Source organism: Anas acuta, chromosome 2, assembly GCF_963932015.1.
Source record: "Anas acuta chromosome 2, bAnaAcu1.1, whole genome shotgun sequence".
NCBI lineage: Eukaryota > Metazoa > Chordata > Aves > Anseriformes > Anatidae > Anas > Anas acuta.
The window spans coordinates 98,010,911-98,027,968 of record NC_088980.1 but is presented as its reverse complement, the minus strand read 5'-3'; the positions used below and the strand labels follow the sequence as shown (position 1 = coordinate 98,027,968).

Genomic DNA, 17,058 nt, shown 5'->3' with positions numbered 1-17,058 from the left:
ACATGTCTCAGTTAGCATTTTTCATCTCATTCTTTAGCAGGTAATCTAAACGGGAAGGATGGAAATCTTCATACTTAAAGTACTTGTAATTTGTGTCAGCTTTGTTTTATTTGTTGCTGCAGTCATGGTCATTTGCTCCTTGGAGCTTTTAAGTTTGTGATCCTGGATTTCTTGACCAGGAAAAGTTGAATGTCCTATGACTGGTTCCCTGAACTCTGTCAGTGTTTAACAAATGCGTCTAGAAATGAAGGTTAGGCTTGTCTACCCAAGTTTAAGCATGTAAAAATTCAAGCACTTAAATAAAATTAACATATTTTTAGGGTTGCTAAGCATGTGAGTCTTGGCAATGCTCATTGGTAAGTTACTTGATTACAGAACCACTTTTGAAGCCGGTCCTTGGTCACATGGTGTTTAAATGACATAGAGAACCAAGAGCCTAGGAGTTGTTTTGGTTTTCAGGTGTCACGAGGTTTGACGCAATTTTAATTTGCCAAATTATTGGTGTTTTTTTTTTATTTATTAAACTTGTTTTGTAAAAGTTTTTTTTATTATTATTATCTTTAGCTTTATAAATTTTGGTTGTATATAAAAGATTAATAATAACTCTTTTCTTTTATAGGTACTAAGCCAAATGCTCTACAGTTGACAGTATCCATGTTAAGAATGGATGGGGAGGATAATCAGAAGAGAGTTGATGTTGATGAGAGTTTGGAAACTAAGCTGAGAAAAGGATCCCTGAAAAATGCATCAGGAGAAAATGCTGAATGTGACTCTTCATCTCAGCAGAGAAGAAGGCTCATATCAGATGAAGTGTTCAGGAACCTTGAAAAGAAAAGGAAAGAGAATGGAACAAACAAAAGGGCATTGTCAGGATCACCAAGCCTGGACATTGCTGAAGCAGAGAGACCTGAGAATGTCTGCAGGAAAAGAAAGCTGATTTCTTCAGCAGACGTGAAGGACACTGGAAGGAAGTTGCACAAAGTCCTAGCTGTAGGAGCAGATAGCATAGAAGCTGGAGCTGCAAAGAAGGAAGGAGTCACCAGTTGTCATGGTGATAACATATTTAATTCAAATTTTGTGTGCCCACATTGTGATTTCAAATGTGCTGATGGTGCCATCCTGAAAATTCACAAGGAAAGCAAACATTCACAAGAGGTGCTAGCTGCTGTTCCTGAAAAGTTATCTTCTTCAGAAGAAATCAGTGTTGGCTACAGAGCTGGAAACATAGACAAAGATTTTAAAGACAAAACATGTGATCAGTTATTACCATCCTGCTCTGATATGGAAAAGCATATACAAGAAAGCCTCTGTAAACAATCTGAAGAGCAAACAAGCCCTCGCTGTAGTTGCTCAACTAAATCTAGTTCAACATTACATACAGATGGTAAGCAAGATTGTGAACAATCCAAGATATTTTGTTGTGATCTTTGTGGTTTTCAGAGTCCTGAGGAAAATCTCCTAAATTCTCATTTCCTCAGCAAGACACACCTTCGACGCCAAAATCTTGCTGCACGGGGAGGATTTGTACAGATATTGACAAAAAAATCCTTTAAAAAGCAACAGTCTACTGCAACCAGAGAGAGAAATGTGAGAGCAAAACCCGGGAGCAGTAAATTAAGGGCAAGGACTGCTGATGCAAAAGAATTAAATGTTTGCAGTGCACTGAAAGGCTCAAAAGTAAGCTTGTCTAAACAAAATGATAACACTGAACTTCTTGTTGAAATGATACCATCTACAAATATTCCTGATGAAAAAACAGATACTACAAAAGGAAAGTTGCCTTCTTCCAGCGTAGAAGGAAATCATGAAGTTAACACTGAAAAGCTAGAAATACCAGGACCCTCAGAAAGTGTATTGCAGAAATCAGAGCTCCCTCCAGCTTCCAAAAAGCTAGTTAGCAGTTTAAATGTGACAAAGAGATTTGATAGACTGGAACATAAAAGAAACATTGTATTGCTAAGGACTTCTTTTGGAGGAAGTAGGTCTCTTAGATTAAAAAGGCAAGTTAAAAGAAGGTACAGTTTGTTGGGTAAGAGAGGCAAGTCTGAAACTCAGAGAGTACACATAAAGCATGTCTCCAGCACACAGGCTAAACCTGGTGAGTCAAGCCCTACATCACCTACAGAATTAGAAACAGATGATAAAAGTCTTTGTAATACTTCAGAAATTCAAGATCTTACTCAGGATAAGCCAAATACACTTTCTTCCAGCCCTACAGATACTACAAATTCTGAAGGTAAACTTACTGCTGATCACGGTGTTCATCATACTTCCATGGACTATGGCCATGCTTTTCAGAACAAAAAAAGTTTGGAAACTCATACTGTAGAGCTTCACACAAAAAGGATTCAGTTTCATTGTCAGACGTGTAGTTATTCCTCTGGAGTCGAGGAAGACATGAAGCAACACTGTCAGGACAGTAAACACCAGATGGGAGGTTGCAGCTTTAATTGTCAACTTTGTTCATTTACCAGCTTGAATGTGATAATCTTTGAAAGCCATATGAGTGAAGTGCATAATATGTCCCACAGTTGTCCAACTTGTGTTCTTTTCTTTCAAACACAAGAGGAGCTGATAAATCATCAAAAAGAGGAGAAACATGATAGTTCATTAGTTCAGCCAGCAACTTCTTTGAGTAACAGTGATCCGACCTTGCAGGTGGTAAGTTACGCTGACTCACTATCAAACAGTAGCCAAAGTCTTGCAAAGGAAATGGAAGTATCGATGAAACCAAAAACTCCAGACTCTTCCTTTGCAAATCATAGAAATGATGTAAAGCATTCTGTTCTGAATAAAACCCAATTTCAGTGTAAAAAGTGTTTTTATAAGACAAGATCTTCCACGGTTCTTACAAGGCACATAAAACTCCGACATGCACAGGAGTACCACTTTCTTTGCAAAGCATGTAATCTTTACTCCCTGAGTAAGGAAGGAATGGAGAAGCATATCAAAAGAAGCAAGCACCTTGAAAATGCCAGGAAAAACAATATTGGACTACGTTTTGAGGAATGCATCGAAAAGGTTTGCGTTGGTGTTGGTGGTATTAAAACAGTGATGGATCCTTGCATTTCTGGGAATGGGAGCACAGAGTTAGATAAAGAAATTATACACGTTTCATCTTCTGCTGTGGAAAACATATCAAGAAATAAGGAGTTTGTTGCAGTTGATCAAAGAATTGGTGAAAATGAATTGGTTTTAGCTAACGCACCGAAAAGAGGGAGACCCAAAGGCACTATTTCTAGGACATGCACCCATTGCGGTCTTTTGGCCTCCAGTGTTACAAACTTGACTGTTCATATCAGACGAAAGCACAGTCATCAGTACAGCTATTTGTGTAAGGTTTGCAATTACTACACTGTAACCAAAGGAGACATGGAACGGCACTGTGCGACCAAAAAACACAAAAGTCGTGTGGAAATAGAAGGATGTGGAAAACAGAACTCGGAGATCGTTGTTAACCCTGAAGGAGGTAATTTTGAATCCACGAGCAAGGTTAGCAGCCCTGTGACTGCCCTGTGTGAACATGTTGAGGATGGTGGCCAGACATCAGATTTGGGGAATTCTGTCTTAGACAATCAAGAAGTTGAGCAAGGAGAGGCTGAGGTAAAGGCTGAAAATGCCAGTAGGCTGCCAGACTTGGAGCATGCTAGCAATTTGGTAAATATAAAACAACACGTACTGCTTGAACCAGCAAAGGTTACCCAGGATGGTGACCCGTGCTTCCAGAGAAGAGCAGTGGGTGCAAACGACAACAGGTGTATACATTGCGACTTCACTGCTCATTCTTCTTCTTCTCTGGAGTTGCACGTGAAACGAAAACATACCAAACAATTTGAATACTACTGCATGGCTTGTGACTACTATGCTGTTACACGGAGAGAGATGATTAGGCATGCGGCAACGGAGAAACATAAAATTAGGAGAGAGTCGCATGTTTATTCTTCAATGGAGGAAGCAGAAGCAGCACATATCACTAAAGAAGGCGCTGCTTTGTCTCAAGAGGAGCACCATCCCAGTGCAGGAGAGGTGACAACTGTTGTAGATGAAATGAAATACACCAGTGATGCAGCAGAAGGTGATCGTATGAATAAAAGCTTAACTGAGGGTCTTGTCTTGGACGAAAATGCGTCCCCAGAAACGCCTAAAGAAGGCAGCTCCCAAAATACAGTAAAAAGTGAAGTTGAAGTGGAAGCTAAAAATGGAGGAGAAAACCTTCTTTGTGAAGGATTCCAGCAAGGTCCTCAGAAAGATAAAGCTGTTAAGCTTGATGAAGAGGTATCAGTTAAAGAAGCAGGCACTTGTGAGTTGCAGAGCAATGGGCATGGTGAGGAGCTGCTCAGCTCAGACGACTGCTCAGCAGAAAATCAAAATAGTTCAGGTGGCACAGACTTGAATTCAGGAAAAGGCGAGGAAAGCTTGGAAGCAACTAGAGAAAACCCTGAAGTAGAATGTAGAAACACAGACGTTCTTGAAGAAATACCACTGAAAGAAAATAACCCACTTGTGTTAAGTCTTCCAGAAACAAAAAGTGCAGTACAGCAATCAAATTTTGCTGGAAACATCGGAGAAATGATGCAAAATATACATAGTTTAGAGGGTGACAGAAGTTTCAAAGAGGATCCTACTGGGGAGGAGGAAGAAGCCCTTATGGAAGCACAACATGAAGCAGAAGTATCTATAAATAACAGTGTTTGGGAGGCAGATGGCTCAGCAGCTGAGGGCATGCAAGAAAGTAGTAATGAGGCTTTAGGAACAGTTATCAGTGCTGATGATAAAGGAAAGGCAATGCAAAATTTTGGCAAGTTTGATCCTTCCATAGTGAGATTAAAAAGCCATCAAGACGAGGAGGCCATTGACCATGCAGATGAAGGACAAACATCAGGTGCAGTGAGAGTTGGTGAGTTCGCAGTGAAAGCAGACACTTCACCAAACAGTGGGAAAAAGAAGAAGTCGGAAGGAATTTCCCTTGGGGAATCGACACGTATTCGCTGTGATGACTGCGGCTTCCTAGCAGATGGTTTGAGCGGACTAAATGTTCACATAGCCATGAAACATCCTTCAAAAGAAAAACATTTTCATTGTTTACTCTGTGGAAAATCGTTTTACACGGAGAGCAACCTTCACCAGCACTTGGCCAGTGCGGGGCACATGCGAAATGAGCAGGCCAGCGTGGAGGAGCTGCCCGAAGGAGGCGCTACCTTTAAATGCGTGAAGTGCACCGAGCCCTTCGATTCGGAGCAGAACTTGTTCCTCCACATCAAAGAGCAGCACGAGGAGCTGTTGCGGGAAGTGAATAAGTACATCGTGGAGGACACGGAGCAAATAAACAGAGAGAGGGAAGAGAACCAAGGCAACGTCTGCAAGTACTGCGGGAAGATGTGCAGGAGTAGCAATTCCATGGCCTTCCTAGCTCACATCCGTACCCATACAGGTATGGAAACGCTCTCTTTGCGAGTGGTCTCTTTGAAACGGAGTGAATTATTACCGTTGGTCTTTTTCTGCTTGTTAATCTCTTTAACATTTCTTAGGAACTGGTATTCATACTGCCTGATGAGCCACCGATGAAATTGAAAATTACCTAAAGGGGTATGAAAATACGGTGATCAAAGGGCAGAAAATGTAAGAACGTTTTAAGCGCAGTCGCCCTTCTGCTTTTTGTTTCATATATAGAGATTTCCTTCCCTTTAATCTAAATTGTAATCATTAATTGGTTCTTAAATTCATATAATGAAGCAGTGCTGGTTTAAGAGAACAATTAGCTGCTCTTTCTAACGTCCTCTTCCTCGCAGTTGTTTAACATCCAAATTGTTTATTTCGTCTCAATTCAGTAATACTTGCAGCATTTTAGCGTGACGCTTCAGGATAGCCATTTGAGAATACATCATTCCTTAATAAATACCAATAATGAGCATCAAGAGTTTATTGTGGAAATAAGTTATGGGAATTGGAATAGGTCAGCCTTTTTGGGAGGTAGTGTGTAATGTTGATGTGATGCACGGGGATGTAATATCTGATTAAGTTTCTGTGCTGATCACACTTCCAATTCATTTTTATGTTTAATTTTAAGTGGAAAACTTAAAAAACATTTTTGTAGAAAAATGCATAAGCTGCAGTTCTAAATTTATGTAAAAATTCACTGCGATGTTTCTATAAACCTGCCATACATTCTTTATTTTAAATAGACAGCTTTTCTAAATCACTGAGCTCTGCTTAGACAAGTGGTGTCTCCATGGTTGAATTTATGAGTGGATTTGAATAATAAATTCACATTTCAATGAACATATTTTCATTAAAACTGTAAGGTTTATTTTACTGTACTTTTAAATAATGGCTTATTATGGAAGCTATAGTTTAAATTCATGCAGTATTTGAAACTTAGTGCATGGTTACAAGGAAGAGAACAAAAAGGTAAGAAAAAAGAAACATGTAAGTATGGTAATGCCTGGCATAATCCGAAAATAGTTTTGTAAGTTTTTTATGAAAAGGCGAGGGCATGACTGGACAACAAAGTTCAAAATTAATCTTGGGGAACACGGACGTTGTATTTCAAACCTTTCAAAGCATTTTACTATAACTGCAGTATTCATGCATGCCGATAACTCACCTACTTAATACTTTCAGCGTTACTTCTGGCCTGTCAATAACGCAGTTATCTGGATTGCTGCAGCTAATGTCCAGCTCTGAATGCGGCGTTAAGTCTTTAGAGGGACGGCCGTGTTCCCATGGTCAGAGCAGCTGCATAAGCCCTTAATATGCCCTCTTTCGGCAGATAAAACTGAGTAAAACTAAGGGGGAAGATGCTAATGGAGCTCTCTTTAGAATTCTTTATGCAACTGTCTGGTCAAGACATGTTGCTTATAATTGATGTGTCCATTACTTGAATTCTCTTGTAATTATAGTCAATAAGTCTTGTAAATGTGTTAAAGCTCACTAAAAGCATACAAATTCAAGAACAGAGTAAGGCTAATAATTTAAAATAATCAATGTAGGCATTTCAGCACTTAATTTCCCTTGTGTGTTGATAGCTGATCATTCTTAATCCATTAAGATTTATTTAGTCGTTTACAATGCAAAATAGGTTTGCACTGGTCACTTGTGCCATTTGAAAATGTCCACCAGGTTAAGTGCAGAATGTAGTCCATTAGTCTTCCTTGACTATATGTATTAATTGCATTTAAAATCAAGTTAATGTGGATGTGAAAGTGAGGTAACTATCAATATATGACAAAGCAACCCTACTTACGTAAGTTACATCATTGATTGTAACATTTAGTAAAAGTTAGTGTACTTTTTACCATCTCGTGTGTAGGTCTTATCATGAAGAATATTTTCATCGTGCTTTTGAATGGTCCTAAATATGCAAAGCAGCAAAAGGATACATTTCAGTTTGCAAGTCACTTGGTGGTGGTGCTGGTGGAGGGGTGTGGAAGGGTTACAGATGGGAGTTTAATCGGGCCTCTTTCTCACAGCACCTCTAAATGGATGGCTCTTCTGATGCCTTGCTTATTCGCATAAATAGCCATGCGGAGACTTTTATTAACAGTTAATGGGAGGAAGGCTTTCTCCTCCAGTCCCCGTTTTCATATTTGTGATTTCCTTTGTGTGCCATAGAACCTTTCCGCCCAGTCTGTCAGATCACAACAGATGCAGCTGAATAAGAAACAAACATGGGGTTATTGGGGATGGTGGCAGGGGGAACTGCCCTGCACCACCAGCTGCACATATACCATTGGTGAGACAAAGCACAGTAGTATTTCCAGCTTCTCTCATCTCTTCTAGGGTAACATCAGGTGCATAACAGGAGGAGAAGCTGCCGTTATTTTCCCATCTATTGTTCTGATTATGTGCTTTTTATAAGTCTTTCTTCAGCATCAGGATGTGCATCTATGCATATAGATATGTGTTTGTATCTATAACCATATCTAACTCCTCATTTTTCTTTTTTTTTTTTTTTAAATTAATTTGAGTAATTGGTGATGGTTTTGGGGTAGGGAGGAATGGAAAGGAAAGTTGTAGAAAGAAACAACTAATGATTTACATTAATAGAAAAAAAATCATTTTGAAATACTGTTAAATAATCTAAGAGATTTTCACGTTGCAAATGAAAGGAAAGCTTTGCTACAGAGGAGATAACAAGCAAGTCCATCACATGTTGACAAGTGAAAATGAGGAAGTGTAAAGACAAATACAAGGAGTAGTCGAGGTGGAAGACTTTTTAGTTTGCAATTGATGCAGGTCCCATAAACTTAATTAACAATCAACATGTGAGGAAAAATCACCTGCAACCACATCCTCTTTGTTTCTTTTCTCATCAGATTTCTTCAGTAAGTGGAAGGCTTGCCAAATGTAAGAGTGGCATCTTACTACCCATATCCCAACCGTACTAGGAGATGGCACGATGGTGTTTCACGTGGCTCTGCTTGCTTTGCGTTGGGCCTGAGCTAGAGCTACAGCTCTGCCTGCACATGCAGATGATGTTGGCTTAAAACAGGCAGTGAACTTTTGTTAGAGGTTTGGGTTTCTTTTGTGTTAGGATTATTAACTCCTGTCATCTCATGAGAAACAACAGCATGGTTTGTGTTATTTAGTCTATTTTCATTTTTTTTTCCCAATTCTGTCATTAAGAGTTAGTCTATTTTCTTTTTTTTTTCCTCAATTCTGTAGTTAAAAGCCTTATTGTTTACTTCTGCCTCCGAAAATGTACACTGTTTCCATGCCACTATTCCACTTGTGGATAAAGTAATTCTATGGCTTTTTTTTTTTTTTAAAGTCATTTGGTTGGAAAGGTGCTGTATTGCAAGTATTTTTCTTAGTGAACTAAAAGCCAAATGTAAAGCCAGTAGTAAGTATCACATTAACACAGCAGATGAGAAACATTGACATTGGTGATAAAAATGGCTAAGAAATATTTAATTGCTTCAATATTGTTTCAGATAGCCTTATACTAAAAAGAGATTTTTGCCACATTTGTTTAACTTTCAGTCTAATGCCTTCATCTTAAGCATATATTTTTATTTTTTCCATCCAAGAAGATACTGGAATGAATTTGGCATCAGCAACCTGAAGGGGAGATGTACTGCTTTTGTTTCAGGTGATAAGTACTGACTGTAGCCTGCCAGCAAGTGAATTTTCATGGAGCTTAAATGGAGATGTTAACAGATATTCAGCTCCGGATGTGAGGAATAAATAAATAAATAAACCTCAAGGCCTCAGTGGTTTTTGGATGAGAGCAGTCAACGGAATAATACATTTATGTATTGTCAGCACACTGTAGCTACGATTGGTCTGAACTTCAGTTTTTCACAAAGGAGTCATGTAAATGGAAAACAGCAAAGGTCTTGTATGGAAACCCTGCGGGACACCTGCAGTAACAGAATGAGGAACGAATTTACAATTTAATCAGTAGGAGAGAAACTAAAGGAACATAGGATTGAATCCACCTGGTATTTGAATTCTGTGATATGAAACAGCAGTATAAACACCGATAGATTAAAAAGAAATCCTGACTGTGGCCTTGGTATTATTAATTGTGCAATTAGTCTTTAAGATCATAAGTTAAAACATCAACTTTTAATACTCTTTTATTTAATGCAAAGATAGGCTTTTTTATTTGCATGGGTCTCTTTATAGAATGCAGTGTTGATTTGAAATGTCACCAAATTAATGATTAATTTAGTTTTATCAGGATCATTTAAATAAACTGGGGTTTTTCAGTGTGATTGATAGAATGTGATTGCTGTTAGCTCCAGTCTCAACCTGCTTTTGACATTTAAACATATAAAGCTGACTAGATATAACCATTCAGGTGCTAAATATATTTTACATCTACTTCCAACAGTAGAAATGGAAGTATTAAGAGATCTGGCTTCATTGTCATTGAACTGTGAAATATTCAACCTTGTCTGCCCGTGCTTAGTACTGTTGACTTTTTTATTTCAGTTAGAAGATTAAAATTAAATGCTTCATTTTTCGTCAGCTTTTGGGAATTAAATTGAAATTTAAGACCCTAAAATTTTTTACTAAGATCCTCAATTTCACCAGTGGATTCTTGGAGGAGATTCTGTTTCAAGGGCAAAGCAAAAAGGTTCATTGATCACGCATGATATAGTGTAACATTTTTCTTATCAGAGCTCTTTATGTATATTTGTTAAAGATCACATATTTCATATTATGCTTAACTGTATTGGAAGAAGTACTTCGCAAAACATATACTAAACATAATACGGAGAATCTGTGACCATATTGTACTTACTTTTAACTGCAGTTCTATGATTTTGATTTATTGGCTTAAGGATTTAGTGGTCAGAAAATTGGAAAGTGCTCCAGCATACTTTGGAACTGTGTTACTGCTTAGTAACATAGGGACTGACGTGTGCCCGATTCAACTATTTCAGTAAAAAAAAATAAAATAATCTTTCCATACTCTGGAGAGGATCCCTGATAATTAAGACAGACAAATAATTGGACTTTTTGCTGAACTGATGTGATACAAGAAATAGCCTGGTACTTTTTCCTTGGAGAAATAATTCTAAAGTTCTTTGGTCTGCACTAGACATTTAATATTAAAGTTTGTTCTTGAAATAAATAATAGCCAAAATGTCAATACTTCTGGTTTGCAGAATAATCATAAATTCTTGACCATAAAACAGTCATAAAGGCATAATATTTTATCCACTGTATATTCATACATTGCATGTCATTACAATGGCTAGGTGATGAATCATTTTCTGTGTGTGACAGAACAAATCTGAAATACCACTGCTAATGTGAAATCTATTCAAAGTCGGAAGACTTGTAAAATTACTTTACTTCAAATATGCTTGCTTAAAAAAAAATACATTTTGAGTTTACACCAATATCAAACCAATTTTAGACCATTACCTGAGTTTCTGTATCTGGAAATGGCGAAAGACGTAGAACAACTTTTGTCATCTTGTTGAAAGGTTTTCTGTTTCATTTTAATATTCTTTGTTTTTAAAAAAGAAAAAAAAAAGAAAGAAGTGAATGATTATTAAGCATTAAGAGAGTAGTTTCTGTGGTCCTGAACCTAAGGAAACTTTAATGAGTTTATACCATCTGTGTCCTGGGCATTATAAATTTATGTACGAGCTACTTTTTTTATTAGGCAAAAATCTCAAACAGGTTAAATGTGGGGTAGGCTTTTTTAAAGGTTATTTTTTCCCAGGAATTTTTATTTCTTTAACTGTGGGTGATATATTATTCTAATTCAACTCATATCTTATGCTAAATTTTACTTAGGATCAAAGCCATTCAAGTGCAAGATATGCCACTTTGCAACAGCTCAGCTCGGAGATGCCAGAAACCATGTCAAGAGGCACCTTGGGATGAGGGAATACAAGTGTCATGTCTGTGGGTGAGTAAATTGAAACAGTCTCCACCATGGTTAACCAGGAGAAGAGTGCAGGATATGCATTGTTTCAGAATTGAAAACTCTGATGTGAGCAAGAGTGGCTAAAATTATGCATGCATATCCTCCTTTCCATTGTTATGGTAAATTCCTTAAATACAGTTATGACATTCTTTTCCCACTTCTAATCCTGCACTGAAGATGAGCAATTTTATGGGCTACAAGGTCAATTTGAACCTGTAATCTGTAAATTGACTAAATTATAGGATGTTCATTCACATTGCCAGGGAGAACTGTAAATTCCATTTAAAGACATAAAAAATATATAATATAGACTTTACTGTGTGGGGTTTTTTCTTTTGCTATACTGTTATAATTTTAGTACCATTAACAGATTTCTGGACTCCATTAGGGTTTTCATTCTTTACGAAAACAAAACAGAAGACTGATTTTTCAAACAAATGGCTCTAAAATATTGCGGGCATAAGACTTTTAAAAATAAATTGAAGTCTTTTATGTATGCTTGTGTTCCTGTTTGTTACCAAAAAAATCTTGTTTTTCTTTTTTACTTAATCGTTATTTCCTCAGAAGGATCGTTCATAATGTTTAATTGTCCTTCAAATGTGTTGCATTTAATAGGAGGCATTGAGACTCCTTAATGCAAAACTAATTAATTTAGCAGAAATGTTTAAAAGGTTTTAAAATGCCATGGCATATATGGTACATCATAGGACATTCAAAGTTGGATTTTAATACCCTACTTCTGATTAAAAATATATTTTAATGTTATTATGCTAGAGAAATTAACTAATATATGCATCATATAAAAACACTTTACTCAAACCTATGTAACCTGCTGTAGCAGTCTTATGGCTAATGTGTAGAACAGCACAGGTTCAATTAGATGATGCAGTGCACACATGAATGGTGTGGTGTGCTGCTAGGGATAATATTAAGCAGGAAGATTTTTTTTTAGTCTTGGCATACTGATCCACTGCAGGACAAAGTGAGTTACACATTTTAAAGGACAAGTGAATCTTCAGCTGAAGATGCAGCTGAGTGATTTTCACTGATTCATCTCTCTGTTTTTCAAATAATTTTGCATGCAGCATTATGAGATACTTTGGATGTTTTTACTCACTTAAGAAAATTAATTGCTGACTTCTTGGAACACGAAATAAAAATGTATGAGCCTAATTCTTAAGTCCACTGAATATCAGTAGTAGAATAACTCGTGCTACTCTTTATTTTGCAGCATGCTTAATATGAACTTTATGCACAGTAGCCTATTTTATGTTGTTGAAAAATTTTTATTTGCTGTGTCTACTATATGGATTGCTGAGAATTTGGCATGGGAGATGGTTATCAACTACAGATCCACAAAACTGTTTAGCTGATGCTAAGCTCGGTTCTTTAGAAGTTTTCAACAAACTTGACAATGGTTCTTTATTCAGTTCCCTTTTAACTTAGAAAGAAAAATCATGTTACTTAACTATGTAATCATCAAAGGCAAAGTCGAAAATCTTGAAACAGTTAATAGTGTATCTTTTATAAAAAGAAAATTAAACTGATCAGGCTTTGGCACAGTTTCTCACTTTTCTAAAACCATTCCTTCCCTCCAGGGTTGACATGTTCTTAGAATATGTCTCAGAAAATACACAACTTGGTTGTAATTCATGACATGGATGATTTAAACAGTGAGCTTGAATTCTAGTCAGTTTGGGAAGCTGATTGCTTACTACGTGTTGCTGATATGTCATACCTGGTAGCCAAGCAGGTACTCATTTTCCATTTTTGTGCAGTATTGTATTACTACTAATTTGCATCAACAACATGAAGCTGTGCTATTTAGATATGACAAAACAATGAGCTGAAGAGACATACACCACGATAATCCGTGCTCACAAAAATCTGATTTATGTACTTGTTCAAATAATCATCACATTTCACTTAATGTGCACCAAAAAATGTATTTTAAGAATTACACATTAACATTGATTTAATTGGAAAAGACGTTTTTATACTGTAGCTAACAGACCTGAAGAATTGGGCAGGATTTGAGGGAGAAGGAATGACCAGAGCAGTTTGAACTGTAGTCCGAATAATGAATATGCCATCCTTTAATGTGGAAGAACAGAAAAAAGTGTAATAGCTTGTGCTGTGTTTCTGCTGTTTTTAATGAAAGCATTGGGTAGTGTGTAAGTTAAAAAACATAAAGTGGCAACATAAAAAAAAAAATTGCTAGGATTGGCTATCGGATTAGTGGCACTATAGAGCATTGGTACATTAACACCACTGACAATGTCAATTCATTATCATTGATGGCTAAATAATCTTAGAAATGCTCAGTGGACCTATTAGTTCCTGAACATAAGCAGCTCATGCTGCATTTCTTCATTAGCTTTAATTGCTATAAATTTTACCTTTTTAAAAATCATGCTTTAAAAGGTGAAGTGATCTTTCAGGAACATTAACTCTGTAATTTTGTCACAAACAGAAGGTCCTGCACTATGTTTTCTTTTCTGCAGTAGTTAATATTCTATCCTCTGACTTTTAGATTCGTAGTAATAAGCCCTCTGCTAGTTGTGAGGATAAATTGTGTTTCAAAAGCTTTTGAATCTGCCTGGGCACTTTTTAAAGGTGAAATGTCAGTGCAACATTGTGGTGTAGTGTGTTCTCAAAATAACACTTAAAAAAAAAAACCCAACTTTTAAAAAAACAATGTATCTGTGTTGTTCTTATTGGAAGGGTTTGCTGTGTCTAAATTTTCCAAACGTTCCTCATATTTACATGATACAAAGCACACAATATATAATTCACTTGGTTGTTGAAAAACGCAGTAATTTTGCTGTGGTTTTTGTTGTTGTTTTTTAATTGAAGTTCAGGGTTTGTTTTTCTTCAGCTGCACGGCAGAAACTACACGATACAGAAATTGGACACCGCTAATGTTTTAACATTTGGAATAAACCGTCTGCTACTCATTTTCTTATCACAGATGTGCGTTAATTGTTTTCTTTTCCATACCCATGGCTGTAAAATATATCCCGTTATTTCAGAGGTAGTATCTATTTTCCGTGCATAGCAAACTGCTGCATATTTGAATTTAATTTTTGTAAGTCTGGCTCTGAATTTGGCTGACACAACACCCTGGGTGAGATGAGCAAATCTTGGTTGCCCAGCGTTTAAAATTTTTGTTTCATTTGCCTGGTGGAATGCAGTGAAAAGGCTTGAAAAGGCTTATCATGCACTTTTCGAATTTTATGCCTCAGGTAGAACATGAAAAATGCATTGTTCTGCACTTGAGATTTTGAACAGAATTTATAGGCAATGTTTGATTTAAAAAAAGCATCTCCTATTCCTGTGCCTTGTTCTTGCCTTTGCTTTCAGAAACAGAATTTTGGGGGATGTAGTTACATGTTTTGAGTAACAATGGCTGCTTCGTTCATTTTTTTCCCCCCTCTCCTTTATGACTTCCTAAAAAATCTACTGAAGAAGATAGGTGTAAGGTAGGTTTGGATTTTTAGGAAAATTGTCAGTATTTAAAACATGCACATCAACATTTCTTACTACCATCCTAAAAACTGAAAGGTCATTTGTAGTAATATCTTTATCATGTTTATTCTATATATAGTAGTCAAGTGTTTTAAGGAACAGACACGAGGGAAATTGGAGGGGGTGGAAATAGATTTTTTTTTTCCCCTGAATTATTTTTTCCCTGTGTTACTGTTTTTGTTTTTTTGTTTTCCTACTTTTATTTTTTATGTTTTGGATTTGTTTTGGTGGATGGATGTATTACACCCTTTTCCTATGTGCTTCCTCGTTTTGCTTTCAAACTCTTTTTCCCAATTAATCCTGGAGATGTTATAAGATGTTCTGCTAAATAAGTATCTTGCTAAATTCTGTTTTTTTTTGAAGCCCCGTATAAATAAGCTTTGACAAGAGATACAGTGTCCCAAGCATGGAAATAACTTCACTTTTGCTGCTGTTGTTAATGCTAAGAATAGTTGGGAGATCTTAATCTGTATAAAGCTTAGTATTTTAATGACACTGGTTGCTTTGAGAACATCTAAAGAAAAATACTCACCTATATTGAGTATAGTGGCTAACAGATCTTCCTGCTTTATAGGTGAGAATTGGCTGTACTCCTGTACAAAAAATTGGCTGTACTCCTGTGTTATGTTTAAAAAAAAAAATCTTTTAGATTTTCAGCCTGTTAATGTCAGGCTACTTTTAGTGAAAGCCCGCTCTTAAGATCGCTTTTAGCAAGCAAAAAGACTTATTCGTAAATTTATTGGTAGGAGCAGGAAAAACATTATATTTTCAAGGATGCCTTAATGTACTGTAATGTAAATTAATTATTTATATGTGTGCAGTTTGGGAAATCTTAAATAGAAAGTTGCTACTCTAGTAAAACTATTTTTGTGTGGTATTACCTAGTTTTTGTGCATTAGAAGGGATCTCTGTGTAGATGATTATAATGTCACTTTCTGACCTTTGCAGCTTGAATAATTGTAAATCATTGCTTCATAACGTGTCAGAGAATGTCTGTACTAGGCAATTAAATGGCAGAATATAATAGACCAAATTATTGCCTGTCATGTTTTCAACAACACAGTTAGTATTTGAGTTACACTTAATCATTACGTGCATTAGCAACTTCATTGGAATCCAGCTTCAGGCTGAGCATGAAATACATTACATTATTTAAACCTCTAATGGTAGAAGTCATTTATTTGTGTTGAAGTGTACAACATGCAGAGTTTCATAAAGCAAGGAACACTTGAGAGCTTAATTTATCCAAATCAAAGTCTAAATGCAGATAAACACAAGTGGCAAAAATTAGTAATTTTTATAGGCTGGAAATATTTAAAAATACATGGTTGTGGGTAATTGTAGGCAGCAGGAATAAATTAAAATCACTATTTTTAGTCGGCTCTGAAAACTAAAACTGTTGTGTACCTAAATCGTCAAATGCATCATGAAATTGCATTTTTGAACGAACAATTAATTACACACACCGTAGCTACAGATGTGGCCAATCCAAACATCAGCGTTTGGTTCAGCTGGTTAGATTAAACATAAGTGTGTGTGAAATGACTGCTCCACACCCAGGTACGCCGAGTTTCTTTCTGTCTGCTTTTTGCCATGTGGTCCGATCGGGCGCTTGTGCCTGTTTACACTTTACTAAAGAAAATGAGTTCAGCCTACGTAGCAGCTTTCCAAACCTGCACACGCTTTTAGGCAAATTAATAAGAAAATTCTAGAAAAGTATGTGGAGTAAGGTAACATGTGCCTCACATTATCTCGCCAATTTTTGTTCAGTTATCTATCATTTTATTAGATTTGCAAACTTGACCTTCTGCACGTAGCCCCTATTTTTAGCGTTTAAGAAAACTGCTTGCAATGGAAGCAATTTACTTCCATTCAGGAGAGCTCCCAGCACCTTTCCGGAGCTGGTGCAGACACGGTGCTGTGCTGGTGGCCTGGAGGCCGGCCGTGGAGCTGGATGAGGCCACGGCAAGCGAGTGGGAGGCTGCGGGGCAGGCGGGGCAGGGACCCTTCTGTTGGAGCCTGGTACTGCAAACGGGACAGGGAAGTCACGACCAGCTTTCTGACTTAATAAACCGCCATTTGCGTGCTAAATTAGACTGTAATAATGATTTAGTTGTGCTTGCTGAAGAGAAAAGGTA

At 36.9% G+C, this 17,058-nt stretch overlaps 1 protein-coding gene across 2 annotated transcripts in view; it reads left to right on the top strand.

The window, feature by feature from the left end:
• Positions 1–17,058, top strand: part of ZNF407 (zinc finger protein 407) — a 332,746-nt gene that overhangs the window by 23,173 nt on the left and 292,515 nt on the right. For both annotated transcript variants that reach the window (XM_068671344.1, XM_068671345.1), the window contains 2 exons: positions 620–5,431; positions 11,260–11,374. In XM_068671344.1, coding sequence (XP_068527445.1) covers positions 655–5,431; positions 11,260–11,374 — 4,892 coding nt within the window. In that variant the 5' untranslated portion in view covers positions 620–654. The remainder of the gene's footprint in view (positions 1–619; positions 5,432–11,259; positions 11,375–17,058) is intronic.